Raw genomic sequence first — 21,234 nt, forward strand, 5'->3', positions numbered from 1 at the left:
CTTCCCGAGCACACACAGTAGAGATATGTGTTGGACTAGAAGTCGACAGATCGATCGTCTACAAGCAAACAGATATAATAATCTCCTTCTCTATTTGTAGCGTAAGAAGAAGGAAATAAATATTGTCATGTGGAGAGAGAGCGGGAAACCCGCTCAGTACAAAGAACAAAACAGCCGAGCGATAAGGGCGATAAGAGTCAGATTTATTTTCGGTACGCGTCCATTGGAAGATACATCTAGGCGAGCATCAAAACCGGCAAAAACATGACGCTGCGATAGCAAGTGCATAAGTAGCGAGTGTCCAGGGCGACAAGGTGTGGTCGAATGGAGGTTTTGCTGAAGCTGGTGCAGAGATGCCATAGATACCCAATGCCGAGTTCAAATCCCAATAATCAATTAGTAAACGTTGATTGTAAATTAGCAAACATTGACAGCCAGACTCGGGCCGCTTATCGCCCGCCCTGTGTCCATGTCAAGGGCTATCAATGCGCCCTCAGCCGGCAGCGGCAGCGGCATCGACATCGGCATCGGCATTGACTTCGGCATCGACATTGGCTTCGGCATCAGTACATTTCAGTCTCTGATCGAGACCGTTGATCGTTGTCATTGAATACGCTCGAACACAGACGTCCAGCAACGGTCCAGCTAAGCGGACGGACGCACTCCAAGGTATTATTATTATGTTCCCGCTGCTGAATCATTCGGTTCTTGTGGTTTGCCGTTGTTGCCTGGTGGAGCAGCCGCAGCACTGCCACAGCATCTGCGACAATGATCAACTGTTCAGCCAGCTGCTCGCCTTGTCGCCCACGCTACAGATTGTGCCCAGCGATGTCATCTGCCAGCTCTGCCTGCATCGACTCCATGACGCCCTTGACTTTCGACGCCGCTGCGAGGAATCGGAACGCATTCTACGCGCCCGGAACGAACAGGCGTTGGACGACGCACTCGAGTGCCTCGAACGTGAGGTGGGCTGCCTGGAGCAAGCTAAATCTAGGTCCATGTCCATGTCCATGCCTATGTCAGCGCTGCTGGAGCCAGTTGACTTTGGTAAGTCAGCCGAATAATTGATAAACAGACTCAACTAATTAGCCTAATCATGAGCATCACGAATGTGCGATACAGTTTATAAATCTTATCAAGAGTAAAATTTGCAAGCATAGCCCCATTATCAAGCCAACATCCGCTTCAATTAAACACAAGCCATGCTTAAACTTTACCTAACTAAAACTAGGAATTGTCTTTGTTAATTTATAGTAATACGGTTCAGAGTTCAATCAAACCCCAGTTCAGAAGTCATAAGCTATAGTCGATTGATTGCTTGCTGATTCACTTTGTCAGAAGGGCTTAATAATTCACCTACTATAATATCTCTTACCTTATCATATTACTATATCACGTAGTCATAGTGCTTGGGCTGCAGACTCTAGCAAGGGCTTTAGTATAGGAACTTTGTTCTCTCTTTCTACTCTCTTAGTGAAGTATTCCGAATCCGAAACATACCAAATCTCGCTGTTCATTCTAGGTAGCTACACAGTAAATCTGAAATCTAGAATCAAATCACAGATTTGAAAATGGGCTGTGTTAACAAAAATAATTATATGCTCATAGCAGGTGTGCTATTCAGCAATATATTTTTAAAATTTGAAGATTCTAGCTTTTGTAGACGGATGCAAGAAATTCCCATTTTCAATGGGCTCAAGCTATAAAAATAAAATTGATTTTCTCTTCTAGACTCATGAGCCTTAAGTGGGTTTTCTTTTCTTAAAGCAAAAAGTTAATATCCAGCTTAAAGATAAGGCACTTAGACAATTAATTCTGAGAGCTAGCCAATCAATAATCTCTATGTCGAAATCAAGATAACATCATCCCCTGCAATTTATATAAGATGGATTGAAGCAAAAGAAAATAAAGCTGTTTAAATACAATTCAATTGGAAGAGTTAAGTCCTGAACAGAGAGAAATCTTTGAACTGAGTTTTATAAATATAAATAAAAAGCGCATAAGCTGGGTACGTTTTAGGGACAAGCAGACACTCTGCAATCAGTTTTGACCAACTGCATTTTACTAGTTTTAAAGACATACAAAAATCACTAAAAACATAAAATTTGTAGGTCTAACTGTAAGAGAGCTCAACAGGTATCATCCTGTCACGCTCTCAGCAGTTTATCTATAATTGTTAGTTTACTGTGGACATATATCTACTTCCGATTTAGTTTAATTGCACACAGACAAACGAACAATACTCATATACTCGCTTCACTTGGTAAACGGGTATAAGAATAATATTTGAATAAATACAAATATATTAAGACAGCTGAGCCCTTCGCAGTACAGTCTTATTACTCTGGATAAGCTTGCAAAGTATCAATGCATATCTAAATATATTTTTTGCACTGCCCTTTAGGCAGCCTGGATCTGTCGGATTTGTTTCGGGGCAATCAGGAGCAGGCAAGCGCCAACTGGGACGCTGCTACGCTGAACACGCCTATCCATTTGCCAGGTAACCTGGAGCCAGTGAAGACCACCGAAGAAGTGGAGCATGAAGGGCAGAAAGAGGAAACGAACGATAGATCTGCTTGTATGCCAGAGCCAGTTGTTCCGCCACAGCGAAAGCGGCCGCCACGCAAGGTGGCAGCAGCAGGTGGCAGTGGAAAAGGCGGACGTAGCAGGACGCCAAAGTCGTTGTGTCCGTGCACCGAGTGCGAAAAGAAGTTTACGCGTAACTTTCAATTGAAGCTGCATATGATATCGGTGCATGGGCTGGGCGATGGGCTGCGCTATGAGTGCGAGGTGTGCTCGAAAAGTTTCGCGTCGCGCCACAGTCTGCGCTATCATTTTACATCGCTGCACTCAACAGAGCGACCCTTTGCCTGCGAACTGTGCGACCGACGGTTCGTGCTGCGCACCCAGCTGATCTCGCACGCCCGGATGCACACGGGCGAGACCAAGCCGCGCATCTTCGATTGCAATGTGTGCGGCAAGACGTGGCCAACCAAGTCGGACCTGCGCACCCATCTGCGCTCCCACGATCCGGACATGTCCAAGCGACCCTACAAATGTGATCAATGCAACAAGGCCTTCTTTACACGGGGCCATCTCAACTCCCACCACTTAGTGCACACCGGCGAAAAGCCCTACGCGTGCACGTACTGCGACAAGTCTTATCAGAGCGTTGGCAATCTTAACAATCATACATTGAGGCAGCACTCGAATCTGATTGAGACGCAGCTGAATCTCAAGTACACCGACTTTGAGAGCTAAGCCGCTTGCCATTCATTTCCGTTTGAGAACTTCAATTAAAAAGAATTTTTAGCCCCTAGAAATTCAGTTGCATAAATATTTCTGCATCAAATTTGCCAGGTAATTAATATTTTGTTAATTTCTGTATCTGTACGTATATCTGTATATAGGCCAGGTGGAAGTATTAGCTTTTTCAACAGAAATATTGAAATATAAATATAAATACTACTAAATATTTACATATATATAGCTAATATATTCAAATAAAAAAATATATATATATGTATTATATATTATATATTTTATATATATATTTTTATATTTTTATATATAAACCAAAAATGGAGCAAGGGCAACAACAATAACTTAAATTATTTATTAGGAATATTAAAATTAATATATTTATCATAAAAACTAATTAGAAGATAATGGAAAAGTTTCAAATTTTAATTCAAATTGTTTATTAAAATTTATATATTTATCATAAAAATGAATCAAAAGAAATTGTACAGGTTTCAAATTTGAATTAAAATTATTTGTTATTATTAAATATTTCCTAACTTCATCTAAATTTGCAAGAATATTATATATTTCCATAAGGCCTTGAGATCATATAAAAGCTATAATATATATAAATAAATTCATATACATATATAAACAAGAATATATTAATCATTCTAAGTAAATATATATGAATATTGGTTTTTTGATAGAAGCACGCGCTTAAAAGCTTATGAAACACCCGGCTTATCGCTTCGTAAAACATCTTTGTATATTTTTTCTACATTTAATATGTCTATTTATGTATGTGTACAACATTATTGTTAAGTACAAAAGTGAAATATATACAATTAATTATAAATAAAAATTAAAAGTATATATTTGCCAAAGATCACACAAAAAGGAAAATAAATTAATAAATAAATATACAAAAGAGATCGTTGAAAAAGCGCAAGTAATGTTTCCAGTAATTTCGCTAGCTTTTTTTCTTTACTTATCATTCAGTTATAATACTCTATAGCGCTCAGCGTGTTATGTGAAAGTCTACAGAGCTCGCTGGCTTTAATCAAAAAATTTGAAAATTATTTTACAAACTAAATACAGAGCTCTAGACTTTTCGAAATTTAAACTAAGTAAACTACTCCAAATTTGTATTCTTCAAGCTTCTTGCCTATGTTAGATCATATAAAATAATTTTAGAAAATAATATAATATATATATATATATATAAATATTTTTATTTAATTTTGTAATTATAAAAGAATTAGTCTACTTTTTTTAAGTTAATTAGAAGAGTTTTAAGTAATCAAAGAATTAGTCGACTTTTTTTTTTAAGTTAAAACAGAATTTTATGCTTCTACAATTCCCTCTCTAACTGTCAAACATACACTGGTCGGTATATATATTTTGACATAGCGTTGCCTTTATTTTATTTTATTTTCTTTTCTTATTATTTCTTATTTCAAAAGCAATAAATTCTTAATTTCATTTTTTTATGGTTACAGTGTAATATAATAAAATTATAAATTAAATTTTTTTTCAAATTTAACATTGATTTTAATTTTTTTTTCATATAACTATAAAAAAATAAAGAAATTCAATAGTGGCATATATATTTTGAAATTGTTATTTTTATGTATAAAATTTTAGGTAGGTCTACGTAGGAGGTTAGCATTCAAATAAATATAATTTTTGATCAATTTTAAAAGCGCATCTGCAATAACTGAATTAGTCTAATTTTGAACGCTGGACTGTTGCATATAGAAACTTAAAAATAATATAAATAATATGAACAATAATAATAAATAATAATAATAATTTGAATAAAACATTTTTGAGTGTGACTTAGAAGCGTGTTAAGCTGGAAAAACTATATCTTCAGTGCAAATTGAGCAGCAAAACTGAAATTAAAAATTTGAAATTTGAGTTAAATTCGAAAATTGGCCAAGCGTGCAAATCAATATATAATATATTTTACACAGAGTTCATGAATCAATTAGCAGAAGCATCACCTGCCCCACAGATGAAGCTAAGCTATTTATGTGACAAGTGTGTCAAGTGAATAAATATATATACATATAATAAATACATGAATATTAAAGTGACAAAGTCTTTGCCTTAACGCTGCAAAGTAAAACTTATCAGCACGGAAAATGCCGCAGCCCAATAAAATATTTATAGAGCATACTGAGTACGACTGTCTTCGTTGAGCTTTGAGTTCACACTACATAGGCACATATAAATTTTTATATATACGTATTTATATATGCGTATACCGGGCCCACTATCAACGCCTTTAATCAAAACAAGTGCCCGACTGTCTGATCGTAAACAAGCATCCAGAGCAGAAGACACATTCACTTGCAAAGACAATTTTCATTTGCTTCAATTACAAAATGACCAAGGAACAACAACAACAACAACAACAACAATTCAAAAGTGGCATAGTAACGAGACATGTCATAATTATGAGCTACACAAAAAGTGTTAATCCAATTAACTTTGATTTAACACCGGGAAATGACCGTCGTCGAATGGCCTAGGTCAGCAGAGTCCAAAGAAGCTCGTGAGCTGCTCTTCAACTGAGTCACTGTCGATAAGGTAGGCTTGACACCTTCGCCAGGCAAATCGTATAGTATACAGATTGTTGGCTATTTCTATAAAGTAATTGTTTGTATGCCCATTCACAGATTCATATAATTAGTCATACATCAACACGTGTGTCCTCCAGCTAAGTACAGCCAGACATTGACCCAACCCTACCCAGCTTCCAGGGTTCTGCCTGTGTCTGCGACTCTCACCTCACGTAGTAGCCAAGACGTGATCTTTGTGTTCTAGCTGAGTGTGTGTATTTCACAAATTTCACAAAGACAATTGAAAACTTTCTAGAATTTCAATTTTTAGCAAGCTAATTTTCAAATTTTAGAATTTAGCACTTTTATTAATTTTTAAAAAATTCTATCTCTAAGGCACTAGAATTTTATAGTCAACTTAACTTCGTTTCAAAATTCAATGTCTTGTGCGCTTCAGGGCAAACTTTATCTTGCACAGCTTTGAAGACAGATTACTGTGGGGTCTTCTCAGCGGATTTACGAGTCGGAAAAAACTTTATCTTTCGCAATTTTGAAGACAGAGTACTATGGGGTCTTCTCTGCAGATTTACAAGTCGGAAAAAACAAATTCTTTCCACATTCTTGGTTATTGTGGCTAGCCACAAGTAGACTTAATGTTCTAGAATTAATTAACTTATGCTTATAATCTGCTCCACAGTTAGACCTATGAGTTGTGAATTTGCATAGACTTAAAGCAGCTTAAGCCTTGAGCCACTTGAACAATCTGAAATCTGTTATGCTTACAAAATAACTTCCAATTTAGCTACCCAGTTTTGCAAGGCTTTCTCAATTCAAAGCGACCATTTGAAGTTTATTGCCAAGAAGCTTAACAACAAATTAATTTTAAGTTCAACAAACTCTTTCTAATCAATTGCTGCTTATCTATTATACATATGAGTTGTTTAGCAGTTGTTGAGTCTAACGCAGATCCCTCCACTTCGACTTGAATTTCTCTTATTTATTTCACATGATAACAACAATTGCACACTTAGTAATTATTAACCCAATTATTCGGGCTTTATTTTGGTAGTTACTTGGGGAAGTCTTTTGCTGTACGTGGGTTGCAGAGCAGGCGCTGCAGCTGCAAGTGCTGCTGGGCGTGGAAGCTGTGCGATGGCTGCTCCACGGCCGACTCGGGCGTCACAGACTGGCGCACGAGTTCTCTGAGGCTGGCTGAGATCTTGGCAGTGCGGAAGCGCGCCTCGTGCTTTCGCTGGCGGCAGTCGGCGAAGCGTTGCGATTGCTGTCGCTTGCGCTGGATGTCCTGCTGCAGTTGCTCGCGCTTCAGGCGCTCCGTTTGTTGGCACGCGCGCCAGTGCTCCTCGTGGTGCAGCTGCTCCAGCTGATTGTCATGCTGCAGCCGCTTCAAGTAGCTCTCCAGTAGCTGTGAACGCAGCTGATCCGCATGGCGCAGTCGCTGTGTGAGCCGCATGCACGTGTCACGCTTGCGCAGCGTCTCATCCAGCTGCTGCTCCTCCTGCTGCAAGTTGACCGCTTCGCTGCGACGAGACTCCTCGCAGCGCCGCTGGCAGAGCGTCATGTCGCGCTCCAAGCGCATTGCCGCCAGCCGCTGCTTGGCCGCCGTATCCTTAGCGTCCAGGGCGCCACGCAGACGCCGCAGCTCGGCCAGATCGCGTTCGGCCAACGCCTGCAGACGCGCCTTAGTCACCAGATAGTCCTGGAACTGTTTGTCGTGCACGGCCCGTTTGTACTCCTCCAGCTGCTCGCACTTGAGCAGCTGCCGCTCCAGTCGCTCGTTCTCCCAGTACTTTCGTGCCAGCCACGACTGCTCCTTGTCCGCCGCTCGTTCGCTGCGCTTGACCGCCATCCGGTTGAGTATCCTTTGATCGTGGCTGGGCACCTGCGCGTAGGCAGCGCGCACGGTCGGCTCCAGGCACAGGTTAGCCATCGAGGCACACAGCGAATTGCGCGCCTGCCTCTGACCCAGCGGCACTAGCGACATGTTCTCCTGCGACTTTGACTTCGCTCGGCTGCCGCTGATGCCCAGCGTCGAGCCATCACTGCCCCGCAGCGAACCAAACACAGTCTACAATGAGATATAGAAAAGATTTATGATTCTGATATTAATGCTGTGAACACATTGAGCTGCAATTTTGAAAATATTCAGAAATATTTGGAGTTTGCCTTTGGTGTATCCCAGGCATCTTCATTTGGAGCTACATGCGAATCTTTGTCTGGCTTTGTCTTTCGAGCAGTAAGCGCAAATAATGTGACAGATGAGTCGCATTTTAATAATTTATATATATATTATATATATCATTATATAGCCTGTGTTAGCATATTCTTCAGAAAATAACTTCACTTGGAAGCAAGCAAGGTTTATTTTGTGATTTCCAATGGGAAACGCTTCATAAAGTCAATGGATCTTCTGCTTTCTTTATTAAAGGTACTGCATCTGGCAGTCTGTACCTGCTATCAGCTCTACTGTCTTCAGTCTGTACCTGCTATCAGCTCTACTGTCTTCAGTCTGTACCTGCTGTCAGTTCCAGCACCTTCACTAATCTGACTCTTCTGGCCACTGGCAATACGACCATCTGAACCGCATCAATACGATTTCAGCTGCTCGAAATGAAGTTATTTTCTTTTTGTGTTTACCAATCTATAACTATCTGCATTTAGATCTGAGATGCTATCGAGCCTGCTGAATTGTCTTCTGGTCTGAATTGTCTGCTGGTAGAAATGCCACAATTGCAGCTCAATGTGGCTAATATTTTGATTTAAATATATATATATATATATATATGCATATATATATATATATATGAAATATATTTAAATACGGAACTTCAAAAGAATTGTTTTTTTTCTTTCCAATATTCAGCTTAGTGTACGTCCGTCCAGCCGTCAATTTGACTGTCTGTCCGTCCGTACGTCAATATTTTGTTAGTCCGTCCATTAGTCCGACCGCCGTCCATTAATCCAGCTGTCCGCTCGTCCGTCTATCTGTCTGTCTATCCGTCCGCTCATCCTTCCCACCGCCCAAGACAATTGAAATTTTAAAAATTTATTTGATTTTTATGGATGTGACTAGGGTTGCGTTACCTCGCGAATTACCACCACTTGCAACTGTTTAATTCGCTGTTGAAGCCAGACATAAGGTATATGTGTGTAGATCATGCCCCACTTAAAATATCTTATAGCCATTGGGTAACACAGTTTTAGAAGTACAACTGCAAGACTGGAAATGTGGATTACTATCAACCTATCTTAATCCAGCTTGTCAAGTCGATAGTTCCTATAAAGACTTTAGTAAATGGATTTAATACGAATATGGCTTAGTATAAGAAAATTTGTTATGAAGCCTTAGATAGCCTTAGATAGCTTTTACTAGTCAAAGTCTCTTTTACTGAAATCGCTAACTGCCTAGAATCACTTTATTTGTTCCTCTTATAGCAGTTTGGAGATGCTGAAATGACTTTAAACTGAATTTCAAGATTCGAAATCGCAATGGAAAACAAATCAAGTCCGAAAGAAAATTATTTCTTTTGTGGGCGATTCGGAAATGCGGATGCTTAAAGCTCTTGGACTCAGCTCAAATGAAAAGCTGAAGAATTAAGTAAAATGAAATTAAGTAAAGTCAAATGAAAAGCTGAAGAATTAAGTAAAATGAAATGGATATTGCAAGCGACTAGATGAGACACTGAGACATGTCAGAGGTGTCAGGCCTTTGTCCTCGCTCTTCGTCCTTTGGGTCACACTCACCTGCAGCATTTGGCAGTCGCGCACGGCAGTCGTGCGTCCAGCGCGCTGCTTGGAAGGTTTGGCTTGCAGCCGAAGCTCCAGATGCTCCTGTCTGGACTGGCTACGTTGGCTGCCCGCACTCTTGGAGCGCCTGCCTCTGGAAGCTGTAGAGACGCGAGTCTGGCACTCGGCCGAGCCGCGTCGACTGTGCGCAGTTTTGGGCTGTTCGGAGGGGGATTTGAGAGCGCTTTGGCTGCGAGCTCGACTGCTGTCCCTGTTTAGACTGTGCTCGCTGCGCTGCACTTGCTCCAAGGCGCGTATCTGAAGATCCAGTTGTTTCAGCTGCGACTCCGTCTTCGCTGACGAATGTCCATGTCCACGTCCACTTGCATTGCTGCTGCTGTGCGAACTGTAGCAGTCACAGTGGCAGACACCGCAGCAGCTATCCGCCAGCTCCAGTGCTGCGACCAGCTGTTCATGTTGCTCCTTGGCGCGACTCTTGCCACGCTGTCGTTTCCGCTTCGGTGTCATCGTGCTCAGCAATCCATCGCCCGCTCTGCATGCGGGCCAAACTCCTAACTCTTGCCTCTTAACTGGCACAGCAATGTCTGCTGCATTCAATTGGACTTTTGCTATATTTTTTAATCTGCCCGTAAACCCAAATTCCTGCGCACCTGCAATAGCATTTTTTAACTTCTATTTGGTTTTGTTTACTTTTTTATTGATTGGCCACTCGCCCGTTGCCCCGGACAACCAACGAGTTCTTGAGTTATTTTTATTTTGATTGGCGCGCTGCGTTGTGGTGCTTCTTCTTACACTTAGTAAACAGAGTATATTGGCTTTGTGCAATGCACGTCTGACCGTAGGAAAAAAAGTCTGCAGTGAAAATATCTACGATCATTAAGAGCCTGGGACAACTATCATAGGCTTGGAATGACATATAGATGCCTCTTTGTAGCTTGCCAAATCGAAAAAGGCTATATCTTGGAGCTGGCTCAGCTCAGTGTTCGGTCGGTAGCACCCGAGTGCCGCGTTCTTACTTCTATTTTTGCAACTTTTTCGAGGTTTTCGGCTGATATTTCTGCCGGAAATTAGCTGTGCCAATTAGAAACGGAAAAGTGAAAGGAGCCCTCAACGAAGGACAGACAGCAAGTTGTGTTTCAGCTATTTAGAAAGTTGCCACAAACTTCACGCACGCAATGCTAACAAATCTGACAATCGCTAAAAACTACAAGCTTTATATTAGAATTATTAATTTGGAATCTAAACCCGAAACATATATGCATTGTTCAGGCAAAAACCTTTAGCATAATACTATATCATTTTATGAACAACAATTGTTTAAACTATAAACATTATAAGAAAACTTGGTCTAATACTTTGCTTTTCAAACATTTATTTATGTGTATATTTAATATATTATTTTCAATAAAATAATTAACTGTTATATGTATACCGATCTCTGATATAAATAACAAGAAAACATTTTAAATACACATTTGTTTCGCATAAATTCCCGACTTCATATTAATATGAATGAAGTAATTTAAATACAATTACGCTTTTCAGTTAATAATAGATAATTGGCTTAGTTAAACATTCTCGAATAGGAGTAGCTAATAATTTACACAGATACACGATACACGATACACGATTTACACCATCAACGCTTGTCCTAATACTGACAATAACAACGGAATAAATTAATAATAATAAAATAATCAAAAATACATATCGTTCAATCTTCTAGAAAGTAATATTGCTCGGTTCGTCTGTTTTTGTTGTTCATTTGAGGTTAGTTTTGGTGTGGTTTATATATATATATATATATCAGAAAAGAAAACGAAATGCAGATGTTCACACGAAATGACTATTCGAAAACTAAAGGAATCGTGGTGAACGGAAGCACCGGACAAGACGGCTCCAATTGCAGCGACGTGGCAAAACAATCGGCGGATGAATTGTAATCTCCTAATGTTTCCATAACCTGGCCCAGCGAGAACCTAGAAGATAGCCAATTGAGCCAATTAGACATGGTTTGATAAGCTAAGTGAAACACTTGCCAAATCTTTGGACAATTGGGATCCAATTTAGCAGCATCCTTGAGCATTTTTTCAGCCAGCCGTGGTTCGCCCAATATTAAATGCGTTTCGCCTAGAGCACGCAAAGCTTCGGTATGATTCGGATTGGCGGCAACGGCATTCAAGAAGCATTGCTTCGCATCCAGCCATTGCTCCAAGTACACATGAACCTGACCGCGCTGCAAAGTGCGTGTTAAATATGTTTTACTCTTAGTGACGATATATCTCACCATAAACATGATCTGATGCGAGAGTGGATATATTTGCGTGGCTTCGTGTATGCAATTGAGCGCCTCATTCGGCTGATCGATGCGCATATAGACATCAGCGAGCAGCAGCCAGATCTATATGAAGCGAATATTAAATTAGTGAGTAGATATTTGAATGTATATCTTTTTACAGATATGATCGATCAATAACTAACCTCGATTTGCAGCATCCAGGGACGGCGCGGTCCCGGCCTTTGTGTAAACGAGCTCAGCGAGCTGGCCGCCTCACTGAGAGCCTGCTCCACGCGCGATACTGCAGCCAGCGAAGCAGCATAGACAGAATCTTGAAGTTGCAATAACAAGTTGGGAATTACAAATGAAATCAAAGTGAAATATATCAAAATTAGCCAACGGCAATCCGAATTAGGGAGTATTTTAAAAACAGAAGTATATACAATTAGTACAAGTGCCTAAGTTTAAAGAAAAGCATGCGACAGGATGCAAAAGTTGAGAGCATTCAAGATAGAAGAATGTAAACAAGAGAAGATGTGAAAGGCAGAGAAAGAGAAAGAGAGAGAGAGAGAGAACCGCAATGCAGAAGCATAAAATAAAGCAATTTGTACATTTGCAAAGACATATGAATATTATACTCTTCAGTTTGAGCTTAAACTACTAGAGATCAGCTGAAATTATATTAGATTTTAACAAACATCATAGTTCTTCGATAACGATTTGCATACGACAAAAGTTTGGACACATTTCGCTTATTACTGCTTAGATTCTTTTTTTTTTTTGGTTCAAAGTTCAAACTGTATGTATATGAATTTTTAGTACTCAATTCACTTATATAATACTTGAGCTTATAGCTACTTTCTATCGCTCTATCATCAATCGATTATCCTTCTAAGGGACACTTCAGCAGTGACTCAAATAAATATTAATATTAACAATTTCCATCAGATATCAGCTTTGCAAGCGCACAACAAAGTCGACGCAAGCCGACGTTCGAGTTAAATTGGTTTAATTTGCAATTAAGACTTACAATTATGTTTTATGTTTTTTATGAATTGGATTTTTTAGACAGACACATTCCGCAGAAGTTTGTAGTTACATAGATGTAATAGATTTATATGTATATGTGTAGGTATGTGTTTGGTATTTATACAGAATATATAGTTATTATTAGTGGCAGGTGTTGTTCTTGTTGTTGTTGTTGGGTCTATGGCGATGCAATCGCATGGCAAACACTTACTCGAATCCTTGTCAGACATTTGCGATGAGTGAATCAAGTGGATGCCGCTCTTGGTATCCGAATGCTTTTCCTCCTCGCCTGCCAGCTGCGCCTCGTACACCTCGCGCCAGACGGCGAGCATGTGCTGCACTGTGGACAGCGCCGTCTCGGCATCTTCCAGGTTCAGTTGGAGATGTGCCTTTACATGCAGCAGCTGCAAGTTATCGGGAAACTCATGCAGGGCATCCTCCACCACGCCCAGCGCCTCGCGCGGTCGTCGTGAAGCTGTCAACAGCAGAGCAAACAGATGCAGACAGGGTGCATGCTCCATGCGTAGAGCCAATGCAAAGCGAATGTGACTCAGAGCCTCGCCTAGCTGATTGAGCAGCGCATATTGCAGGGACAGATAGTACTCGGCCAGGTGGTCGTTGCCATCGTGCTGGACGGCACGCTCTAAAGACTCTAGCGCTAATTTATTGTAACTATCGCGATCGCTCTTGAGCGTGGCCTGTATGGCCAGCTGCTGATGGCCAATGCCCACGAAGAGTTGGCTTCGGGATGGCCGAAGACCTGCGATATGAAATAGCGGCAAATGTAAATTATAAATCAACTATTTTGTGTCCTGCACTCACCCTTAACTTCCCGCTTGAGCGCCTGCTGCGCATAGTCGAGTCCCTGCTTTACCGTCTCCAGACTCTCGTAGCAGAGGCGCGAGGCCAACAGACAAGGCAACGGATCTCCCGGCGTCAGTTTAATCGACTCCTGCAGAACACGCAGCGCATGCGCATGCTTTTCCGCGGCCATCAAACTAAGTCCGTATTGCCGCCAGACGTGCTGCTCGCCAAAGCTGAACTTGAGGGCCTTTTCGAAGGATTCGTTGAGCAGCTGCACCAGACCCCAGCGTATCGTGGCCAGCGTCAGCAGATCGTAGACAGCCGTTACATTGCCCATGGCGTGTTGTCGCGCTTGCTTAAACTCTGGACTTTGCGATAGTACGGTGTCCCGAACAGCAAGTGCCTCGGCAATCAGGAGCAGGAGAATGACCTCCTCCTGTTGATTGCGTGGCGTAAATTGCTGCCTGGCTGCATATTTGCGTGGCTTCCATAGCCGTTTGGTGGCGCCGCCGCCACGCAAAGTACTGCCACCCGACTTGGTGGTAAAAGGAGGCGCATAGATTGTGCCCGACACTCCACGGAGCAGCACCTCGGCCAGCTGACGGGCGAGCGTCAAACGCAACGATTGCGTTGCTCGCGTCTCAATGGCATTTAGCATTATGCGATATCTTTCCACAGCTGCTTGCAGCTTGCCCGCCTTTATTAGAACAATGGGCGCCCGCTGCAGCGCCGTCTCCAGTATGGCGCCCATACGACGACTGACCTCCAGGGTTACACTGCTGCTCGGGATGGTGCTGCTAATGGCAAAGCTACTCAACGATTGCTGCACGCCGACATTCAGTAAGGAGCCCGCGGTCGAGTTATTCGAGGAGCTATTACTTCCACTCACAATATCATATTCCTGTAGGTAGAGCAGACCCAAATCAGAGGCGCGCTCGAAGCAGCAGATCTGTGGTAAGGCGAATACGTTTGTTACACTCCATTCAGTAAATATGCTTAAGAAGCAGCTGTTGCTTCACGGTCTCACCATTTCCGTATCCTTCTCGGCCTTTTTGAACTTGGACGTGGGTTTGTATGCTTGCTGTTCCAAGCAGAGTCCCTTAATAGCATACGATTCGGCCAAGATCTTCAAGCTGCGCCTGTATCAAATGAAGTATATATGCATAATTATATATCTATACATTTAAAATAAATAATATATTAGATATGAATTGTTTACAGCGTCAACTCCTTTTCAGCCAGCGTATTCAGCTCCGCCTTGATAAAGTTCTCCAGACTCTGCTCGTATTCGCCGCAAGCATAGCAAAGCTTGGCTAGCAGCAAATATGCATCCAAAGCTATGCCCGCCTTCTGGCCACTCTCCCCCAAAGCTAGATTCAAGTAACGTCTGGCTTCAGCCAGGCCATTTTTGGCACGGCCAAAGTTCGATTCGGCGGCCACGGCATGCTCTTCCAAATAGCTTTCCAGACGTGCCTCGCCTACCAAAAAATTGGCCAAGCATTCTGTAAAGCAGGTTGGGAATTGACTGATTGATTTACTTTACTTTATTTTATTGTAGTATCGTTTACCGTTATGTGGCGATCCCGATTTCAGCTCGTCCGTCAGCTCGATAACGCGCTGCCATTTGCCTTCGCTGCGACAGCTCTCAATGAGAGCCTCGACCTTGGTCGTGTTGGTGCGCGTGCGATTGGCCATAACGGTTAACTAGTTATGCGGCCAGCACGTTTGTCGCTTTCCAATTGGTATTATAATTTAAACTTATAATTCAATTACAATTTTCTGTAATACACTTGAACGCACAGTATGTGTAATTAAAAGTGCAGCGTTGCCACCTGCTGGGATTCCAAGGTTACGCGAACGTTCTCTTTCTTCTTACGTCACACACTCAATATCTATTAGTAAATACAATTTTGAATATATTTTCTATGAATAATAGCATTTAATATTGAAGCCATTTAACTATGTTTTAAAATGCCGGTCTTAGTAATTAATTGTCTTATAAGTTTTAAAGGAACTATTGCCTCATTCGACCTATGACATCATGCATTGTGGAACACGGCTTACACGAACGTGCACAAAAGGTTAATCTTCTAACTACTTTCATGGGAAGGCTGCCACTGCATAAACAGCTGCTTGTCAAAGCCAGTAATTTTTAGCCCTTCTCAAAATAAATGTTAGTATTTTTCACTCAATTATTTGAGATTTTTTTGCTTGTGCAGCACAGCCACTCCCAATGCAGTTCCCATTTTGTTGTTGTGTGATACGCATGCTTTGTGCTCGAATTTTCCGTAGAATATGAAATAAGTATAAATGCGGCATAATAGTGACAACATTTAACGTTTTTAAAGCGTGCAGCTTGTGTGCTAAACAAATAAAAAAAAAACGAAAAAACTAAAGTTGACAATTTAATGTAGAAGGTGTTAAATTAACTATTAAAATTCAATTGTGTTTTATTAAAAATTTAACTGAATTTCGCTGTGCAGCACTTCTAAAACAAACGGTAAGACGTTGTGTCTGTTTATATTTTGCAATTTAGCTAAAAGCACAAATACATGCGCACTTACGCCCCATAGCGCAGTGTGACCGTAAATACCGTGCGTATGTAAAAGCGAATGTTTGTTTGTATGTTTGCATGTGCCGCCGTTTGGGCTAACGCTCAGCTGTTCACTTAACTGTTTCCTTGTTGTTGTTGTTGTTGTCTGTTGGCTGCGGACGCCGCAATCAATGCATACACACATATACATGAATTATATATATATATGTAAAATATATATATAAATGAGAGTCTGTATGTGTAAGTGTGTATTCAGCCCACTTCTGAGAAAGTGAGAGTATTTTTGACGTGCAATTAATTACGTGTATTTATTGCAGTTTATTCATTTGATTTAACGCAACAATCGTATACACACAGACATTCATAAGCACTTAACCATAAGCCCTTCTTATTGGAAAGCTGTCATACACACCCACATGTGCTTTCGATTTGCATTTACCGCTTGCTGGCATTTTAGTCAAGTTCAATTATTGCAATTCGTAATTTTTATTTTCTGCCAATTTTACGCTCCATTTGACCAGCAAAAAAGAGCGCGCTCAGCTTTTATCGCGTGTCTTGTCGAAGTTTAAGTTAATTGCCTGAGCTTTTTGCATGTCATTTCGTTGACTCAGGCCCATTAGCAATTCATTGCATTTTCTAACAATAAAAGTAACAAATAATTACTTAAAACAAGCATTTGAATGCAAATTGGAAATATGTCAAATTAAAAGTAGGCATATGACCGAAAATTCTTGTCAATGCGCGCCAAATTTAAATCAAAACAAAATCCGAATAGCGGTAATGGCTGACATTTTAAATGAGTATTGCGTGTGTATGTTGCGCTGACTGTGTGTGTGTGTGTGTGTGTGTGTGAATTCTCAACAACGATTTTACATGCTTGTGACGTAATGACAATAATTACAAAGCGAGTAAGCAGTCTGAAAGTCAGGGAGACGACAACATGGGCAGTAAAAGGATGAGTAGAAGTATCATTATGCCAAATAAAAGAGTACACAGTGGTATGCAGCTGTTGAAAAACGTGTCATATAGATGTGTTAAGTGAAAATGAGCATAAAGCTGCTAAATCAGGAAATTAACAAATTTGCTACAAAACTAAATTTTTTAGATATATATGTATATGTATGTATATTTTAGATATGTGTGTATGTATCTAATTCACTCACTTCAAGAGATGTGAATGAACAGAATTTATATATATATATATATATATATATATATATATATATATATATATATATATATATATATATACGTTCTGTTCTATATATATATATATATATAAATATATATATATATATATATATATATATATATATATATATATATATATATAGAAAAGAACGTATATATATGAGCACGCGCTCATCTCTAATTTGCATAAGCACACACACAGGAGCTGTTGCACTGTGCAACAAGCAGCTCTATTGCTTTTCGCAACTCTGGTTGCTTTGTGCAATGCCAGCAGGTGGCTACGACTTGGGTGTATATAGGGTGCATGGGGATGTGAAGTGAACAATTGTTTAGTGCTTAGAGAGGCGCCATAGCCGTTGCTGCCATTAGAGAAAAACATGCATGCTGCGCTTAACGGCATATGTTCGCCAACGTCGTCGCTGCTCAAGCGCAGTCGAAGATGTGGGACACAGACAAAGTGGAAGAACAGTGATGTGAGACAGGCAGCAACACAACCAGTGCAGAGAGTGTGTTAAAGCGTTCGCGAATCGAAATATGTCCGCTCGCTCACCTAATATATCGTTCTCTCTTTGACTCTTTTAAGTGTGAAACATTTTGGCATGTGAAACGAACATTTGCAGCTATGTTTTTAAGGAGTGCAGTTGTTAATGCTGTGCAAGCTCCTCTTGTTACCGTTTTATTTTTTCTGTTTCAACAATTGTGTTTTTTCGTTTGTTCTGTGCATCTCTGTTTACTTTTGTTGTTATAGCATCACGTTTTGTTGTTTGTGAGTTTTTTATTCGCATGCGACTCTTTGGTTTTGCGTACTCGTATTCATTTGCTTGTTGCTTTTTTGGCAGGTGCCAACCTCAGAAGCCAGCTCCCTCCTTGAATTCGCAGCACGCTTATTATTTTGGTACGTCAGTATATCTTTCGATTTGTCTTATATATACCCTGTAAAACTGATACGGGGTTTAAATATTTAATCAAATAGTAATAAATTAACATAAAATATTTACAAATGAAATGGATTCTATATATATAGGTATGTTTTATTATTCTTACAGGATATCTAATAGTTGGGCAGATATGGGAAAAAAAGGCATGTACATATATTCACATGTTATCTAAGATCAGATAAAAATTAATTTGCCAGGGTATCATTAGCTGGTCATTCTCAGACATTACCTGCATTAGCCTTCCAGTCACGCGTCTGCTGCGACAACTTTAAGCACGTAACTCTGCCATTTAATATGTACATATATACATACATATATTTTGCGCGCCATTTTATGTGCTCTCGCTGTGCCTATGCTGTCTGGCAAGCACCCCCGCGTCAACCCTCTCGTCGCATAACATGTTCTCTTTAGCATTTGGATGGACACATCTGCTGCCGCCCGTTACCCTTTCTCTTTCTTTTTAACAATCTTCCTCTCTTCAAAACTCTTTTCGGTCCGGCGCTGTCGCGCAACGCTTAGCAAATTACATGTTGTCAAACGCTTTTCTTGTGTTTTTTGTTTCTTTTTCGCATTTTCTTTTTGCTCTTTAATGGACCTTTGAAGCTAAAGCTAAAGCTTTGATGACCTCGTTTTTTAGATGGCATCTGAAAAAGTATCTTCCTCTGCTCCCCCATGGCCCGCCTCTAGCGATAAGGTATTCAGCTGTGGAACATTTCTGGGCTTGTATTCAATTTACATAGGATTTTTGCTCTCATTATCCATTTTCATACTCAATCACTAACTGAAAGAGTATATTGGTTTAGTAGAATGTCCGTTCAAACCGTGAGTTCAAAACCGATTTAACCCCCGCCCCTTTCGTGGCGTGCCATATCGAAAATAATCCGTTTTCTCGCAGTTTTGGATCCGTAGCCCCTTCATTCAACAGTTGTGTTACTGGAGGCCTCTTCTAATCATTGTCCAAAAATGAGGTCCCAATCTACTGGGGGCGTGGCAAAACGGAAAACACAACAGCTGAGAGCTTTTAGACCGTTAATGAGTATTCTGTAGTCGGTAGCACCCGGTTGCAGCGTTCTTACTTTTTTTCTTGTCATGTGTTTCGTTTGTTCGTCTGCCGTTGCCAGTCTCTTCGTCATAAACAAGTGCCAAACATAAGCATGGCATACATTTTGCCGACTCACACACTCGAAAAAACACACACACGCACTTATCTATCAGCATCTTGCGCTCTGTTTGTAACGACCACGCTCTCCCATAGCAGCATATGCCTTCTCTTATCCCATACTTTCTTGCTACAGCGCGACTATCAATAAAGTTCGATTTCGCTGTGTTTGCGTGTGTGTAAGCGTATATGTGAGCATGTTTGCATGTGCATGTGTGTGAAAAGCTCATAAATCAAGTTAAGCAAAACAAAAGAAAAAATTGAGAACTTTTGTACTTACAGTGCCGAAAGCTAAATACTCTGATTGTTTCATAGCATATTTATATATTTAAATGTGAATAAATCTAAAAAATAAATATTTTGCTTAATTTGAAACATACTATAAGCATACACCTATATAGATATCTATTTTATAAGTTAGCTTAGATATCATCTTTACTTTTATTTTTTACATTACAGAATCAATACGCCTTTGGCAGATATGAAAAGACGAATAATACAGGGTAGCAACAAACAAAACTAATAAATTTATGTTTGGCCACGTTCTATGCCAATATTTCTGCCAGAGCCACCTACATCTACTACTATTATCTACCTCCCTTTATCTATCTTTCCACTATGATCGCCCACTCTCTTTATGTTCCGCTGTTTCGCAGTTCCTCACTGTCGCGATTACAGCAGAGAAAAGCGCTGACACAGCTAAAAAAAAAAAACAAAAACAACAGGAACGATGACGACGTTTGACGTTAACGCTAACGTCAACGGCGACGGCGACGGCGACGTCGACGTCGACTTCACTACTGCTGTTTTATCTTTTCCTTCGCTATTTTTAACATTTGCAGCAGAGCTATACAGATATGCATACATGCTATTACATTCGTTTGTATACATATATGTATATTCACATATATGTGAGTGTGCATTACATTTTGAAGTTGAAAACTTTTTGTTGTGCTTTATTGCTTAATATTTCATAGTCGCTCGACTCTTGCTGTTGCCAATAAAAACAAGTAAGAGCAGTATAGTCGGGCGCAACCGACTACATATACTCTTTCAGTGCCCAAATATAACTATTTATTATAAAATAGATATTTTGCAATGTGTAACGCCCGTTATAGATTTATCTGAGATGGAGGCGAACAGGCGGCAGCCTTATTAACGGAGAATCATTTTTTTTCATTTGGGCAGATACTGCACAAAACCAATATACCCTATTCACTTCGTGAGCTAGCATAAAAAGTTATGACATCTCCACCCTTTCCACTCATTCGTCTTCTTGCCCTTCCACATTAAATTTTGCCTGCAATTCATTCGCAGAAGTTCGTTGTTGTTATTGAGTCAAAGTCGACATCTGTGTTAATGGGTGTGAAAGAGAGCGATGATTAAACGTTTTGACTTGCAGTTTGCAATTGAAATTGAAATCGAAATTGTTATTGCTTATTTTATAAAAAAATTGTGTTTAAGTTTTTCATATAATCCTTGTCTAAAGTTTTTCCGTTTCATTTCAAAATGACATCAACAACATTTTGTACATAATTTATAAGAACAGCAACAAAACCTACGGCTGCGTCTGAGTCAAATGCCTGAAGCGGTCAAAGAAAACAAAGCAAATACCAACAACAATAATAAGGAGCATGAATGAAAAGCAACGCAGCTGCCGTTGCTTTAGTGCGGGGCGAAGCGCAAAACTAAAAATACGAATT

At 40.3% G+C, this 21,234-nt stretch overlaps 3 protein-coding genes and 1 long non-coding RNA gene across 5 annotated transcripts in view; 2 read left to right on the top strand and 2 right to left on the bottom strand.

Moving 5' to 3' along the window:
* LOC111604345 (zinc finger protein with KRAB and SCAN domains 1) overlaps positions 1 to 3,341 on the top strand; it is a 3,387-nt gene extending 46 nt beyond the window's left edge. The window contains exons 1-2 of the mRNA XM_023322409.2: positions 1 to 1,047; positions 2,405 to 3,341. The exon at positions 1 to 1,047 is cut by the window's left edge and continues 46 nt beyond it. Coding sequence (XP_023178177.2) covers positions 681 to 1,047; positions 2,405 to 3,261 — 1,224 coding nt within the window. The 5' untranslated portion in view covers positions 1 to 680 and the 3' untranslated portion in view covers positions 3,262 to 3,341. The remainder of the gene's footprint in view (positions 1,048 to 2,404) is intronic.
* Positions 3,342 to 6,732: 3,391 nt separating this feature from the next.
* LOC111604349 (trichohyalin) lies at positions 6,733 to 10,824 on the bottom strand. Its single transcript, XM_023322413.2, has 2 exons — positions 9,576 to 10,824; positions 6,733 to 7,899 (listed from the first exon to the last, which is right to left on the bottom strand). Exons 1-2 carry the CDS (start codon positions 10,083 to 10,085, stop codon positions 6,883 to 6,885), a joined length of 1,527 nt encoding a protein of 508 aa, XP_023178181.2. The 5' UTR covers positions 10,086 to 10,824; the 3' UTR covers positions 6,733 to 6,882.
* Positions 10,825 to 11,045: 221 nt separating this feature from the next.
* LOC111604360 (tetratricopeptide repeat protein 7B) lies at positions 11,046 to 15,594 on the bottom strand. 2 transcript variants are annotated; one of them, XM_023322429.2, is made up of 9 exons: positions 15,258 to 15,594; positions 14,909 to 15,191; positions 14,717 to 14,828; positions 13,708 to 14,638; positions 13,097 to 13,645; positions 12,060 to 12,157; positions 11,866 to 11,979; positions 11,618 to 11,814; positions 11,046 to 11,557 (listed from the first exon to the last, which is right to left on the bottom strand). In XM_023322429.2, exons 1-9 carry the CDS (start codon positions 15,382 to 15,384, stop codon positions 11,425 to 11,427), a joined length of 2,544 nt encoding a protein of 847 aa, XP_023178197.2. In that variant the 5' UTR covers positions 15,385 to 15,594; the 3' UTR covers positions 11,046 to 11,424. The 2 variants fall into 2 exon arrangements, with proteins under 2 accessions (XP_023178197.2, XP_023178196.2); XM_023322428.2 differs by having other exon boundaries at positions 12,060 to 12,187; positions 15,258 to 15,592.
* Positions 15,595 to 15,990: 396 nt separating this feature from the next.
* LOC111604363 overlaps positions 15,991 to 21,234 on the top strand; it is a 46,005-nt gene continuing 40,761 nt past the window's right edge. The window contains exon 1 of the long non-coding RNA XR_002751747.2: positions 15,991 to 16,189. This is a non-coding gene — a long non-coding RNA (uncharacterized LOC111604363). The remainder of the gene's footprint in view (positions 16,190 to 21,234) is intronic.

The sequence above is a fragment of the Drosophila hydei genome, unplaced genomic scaffold (genome assembly GCF_003285905.1).
Source record: "Drosophila hydei strain 15085-1641.00,03,60 unplaced genomic scaffold, DhydRS2 tig00000060-arrow-pilon, whole genome shotgun sequence".
NCBI classification, from domain to species: domain Eukaryota; kingdom Metazoa; phylum Arthropoda; class Insecta; order Diptera; family Drosophilidae; genus Drosophila; species Drosophila hydei.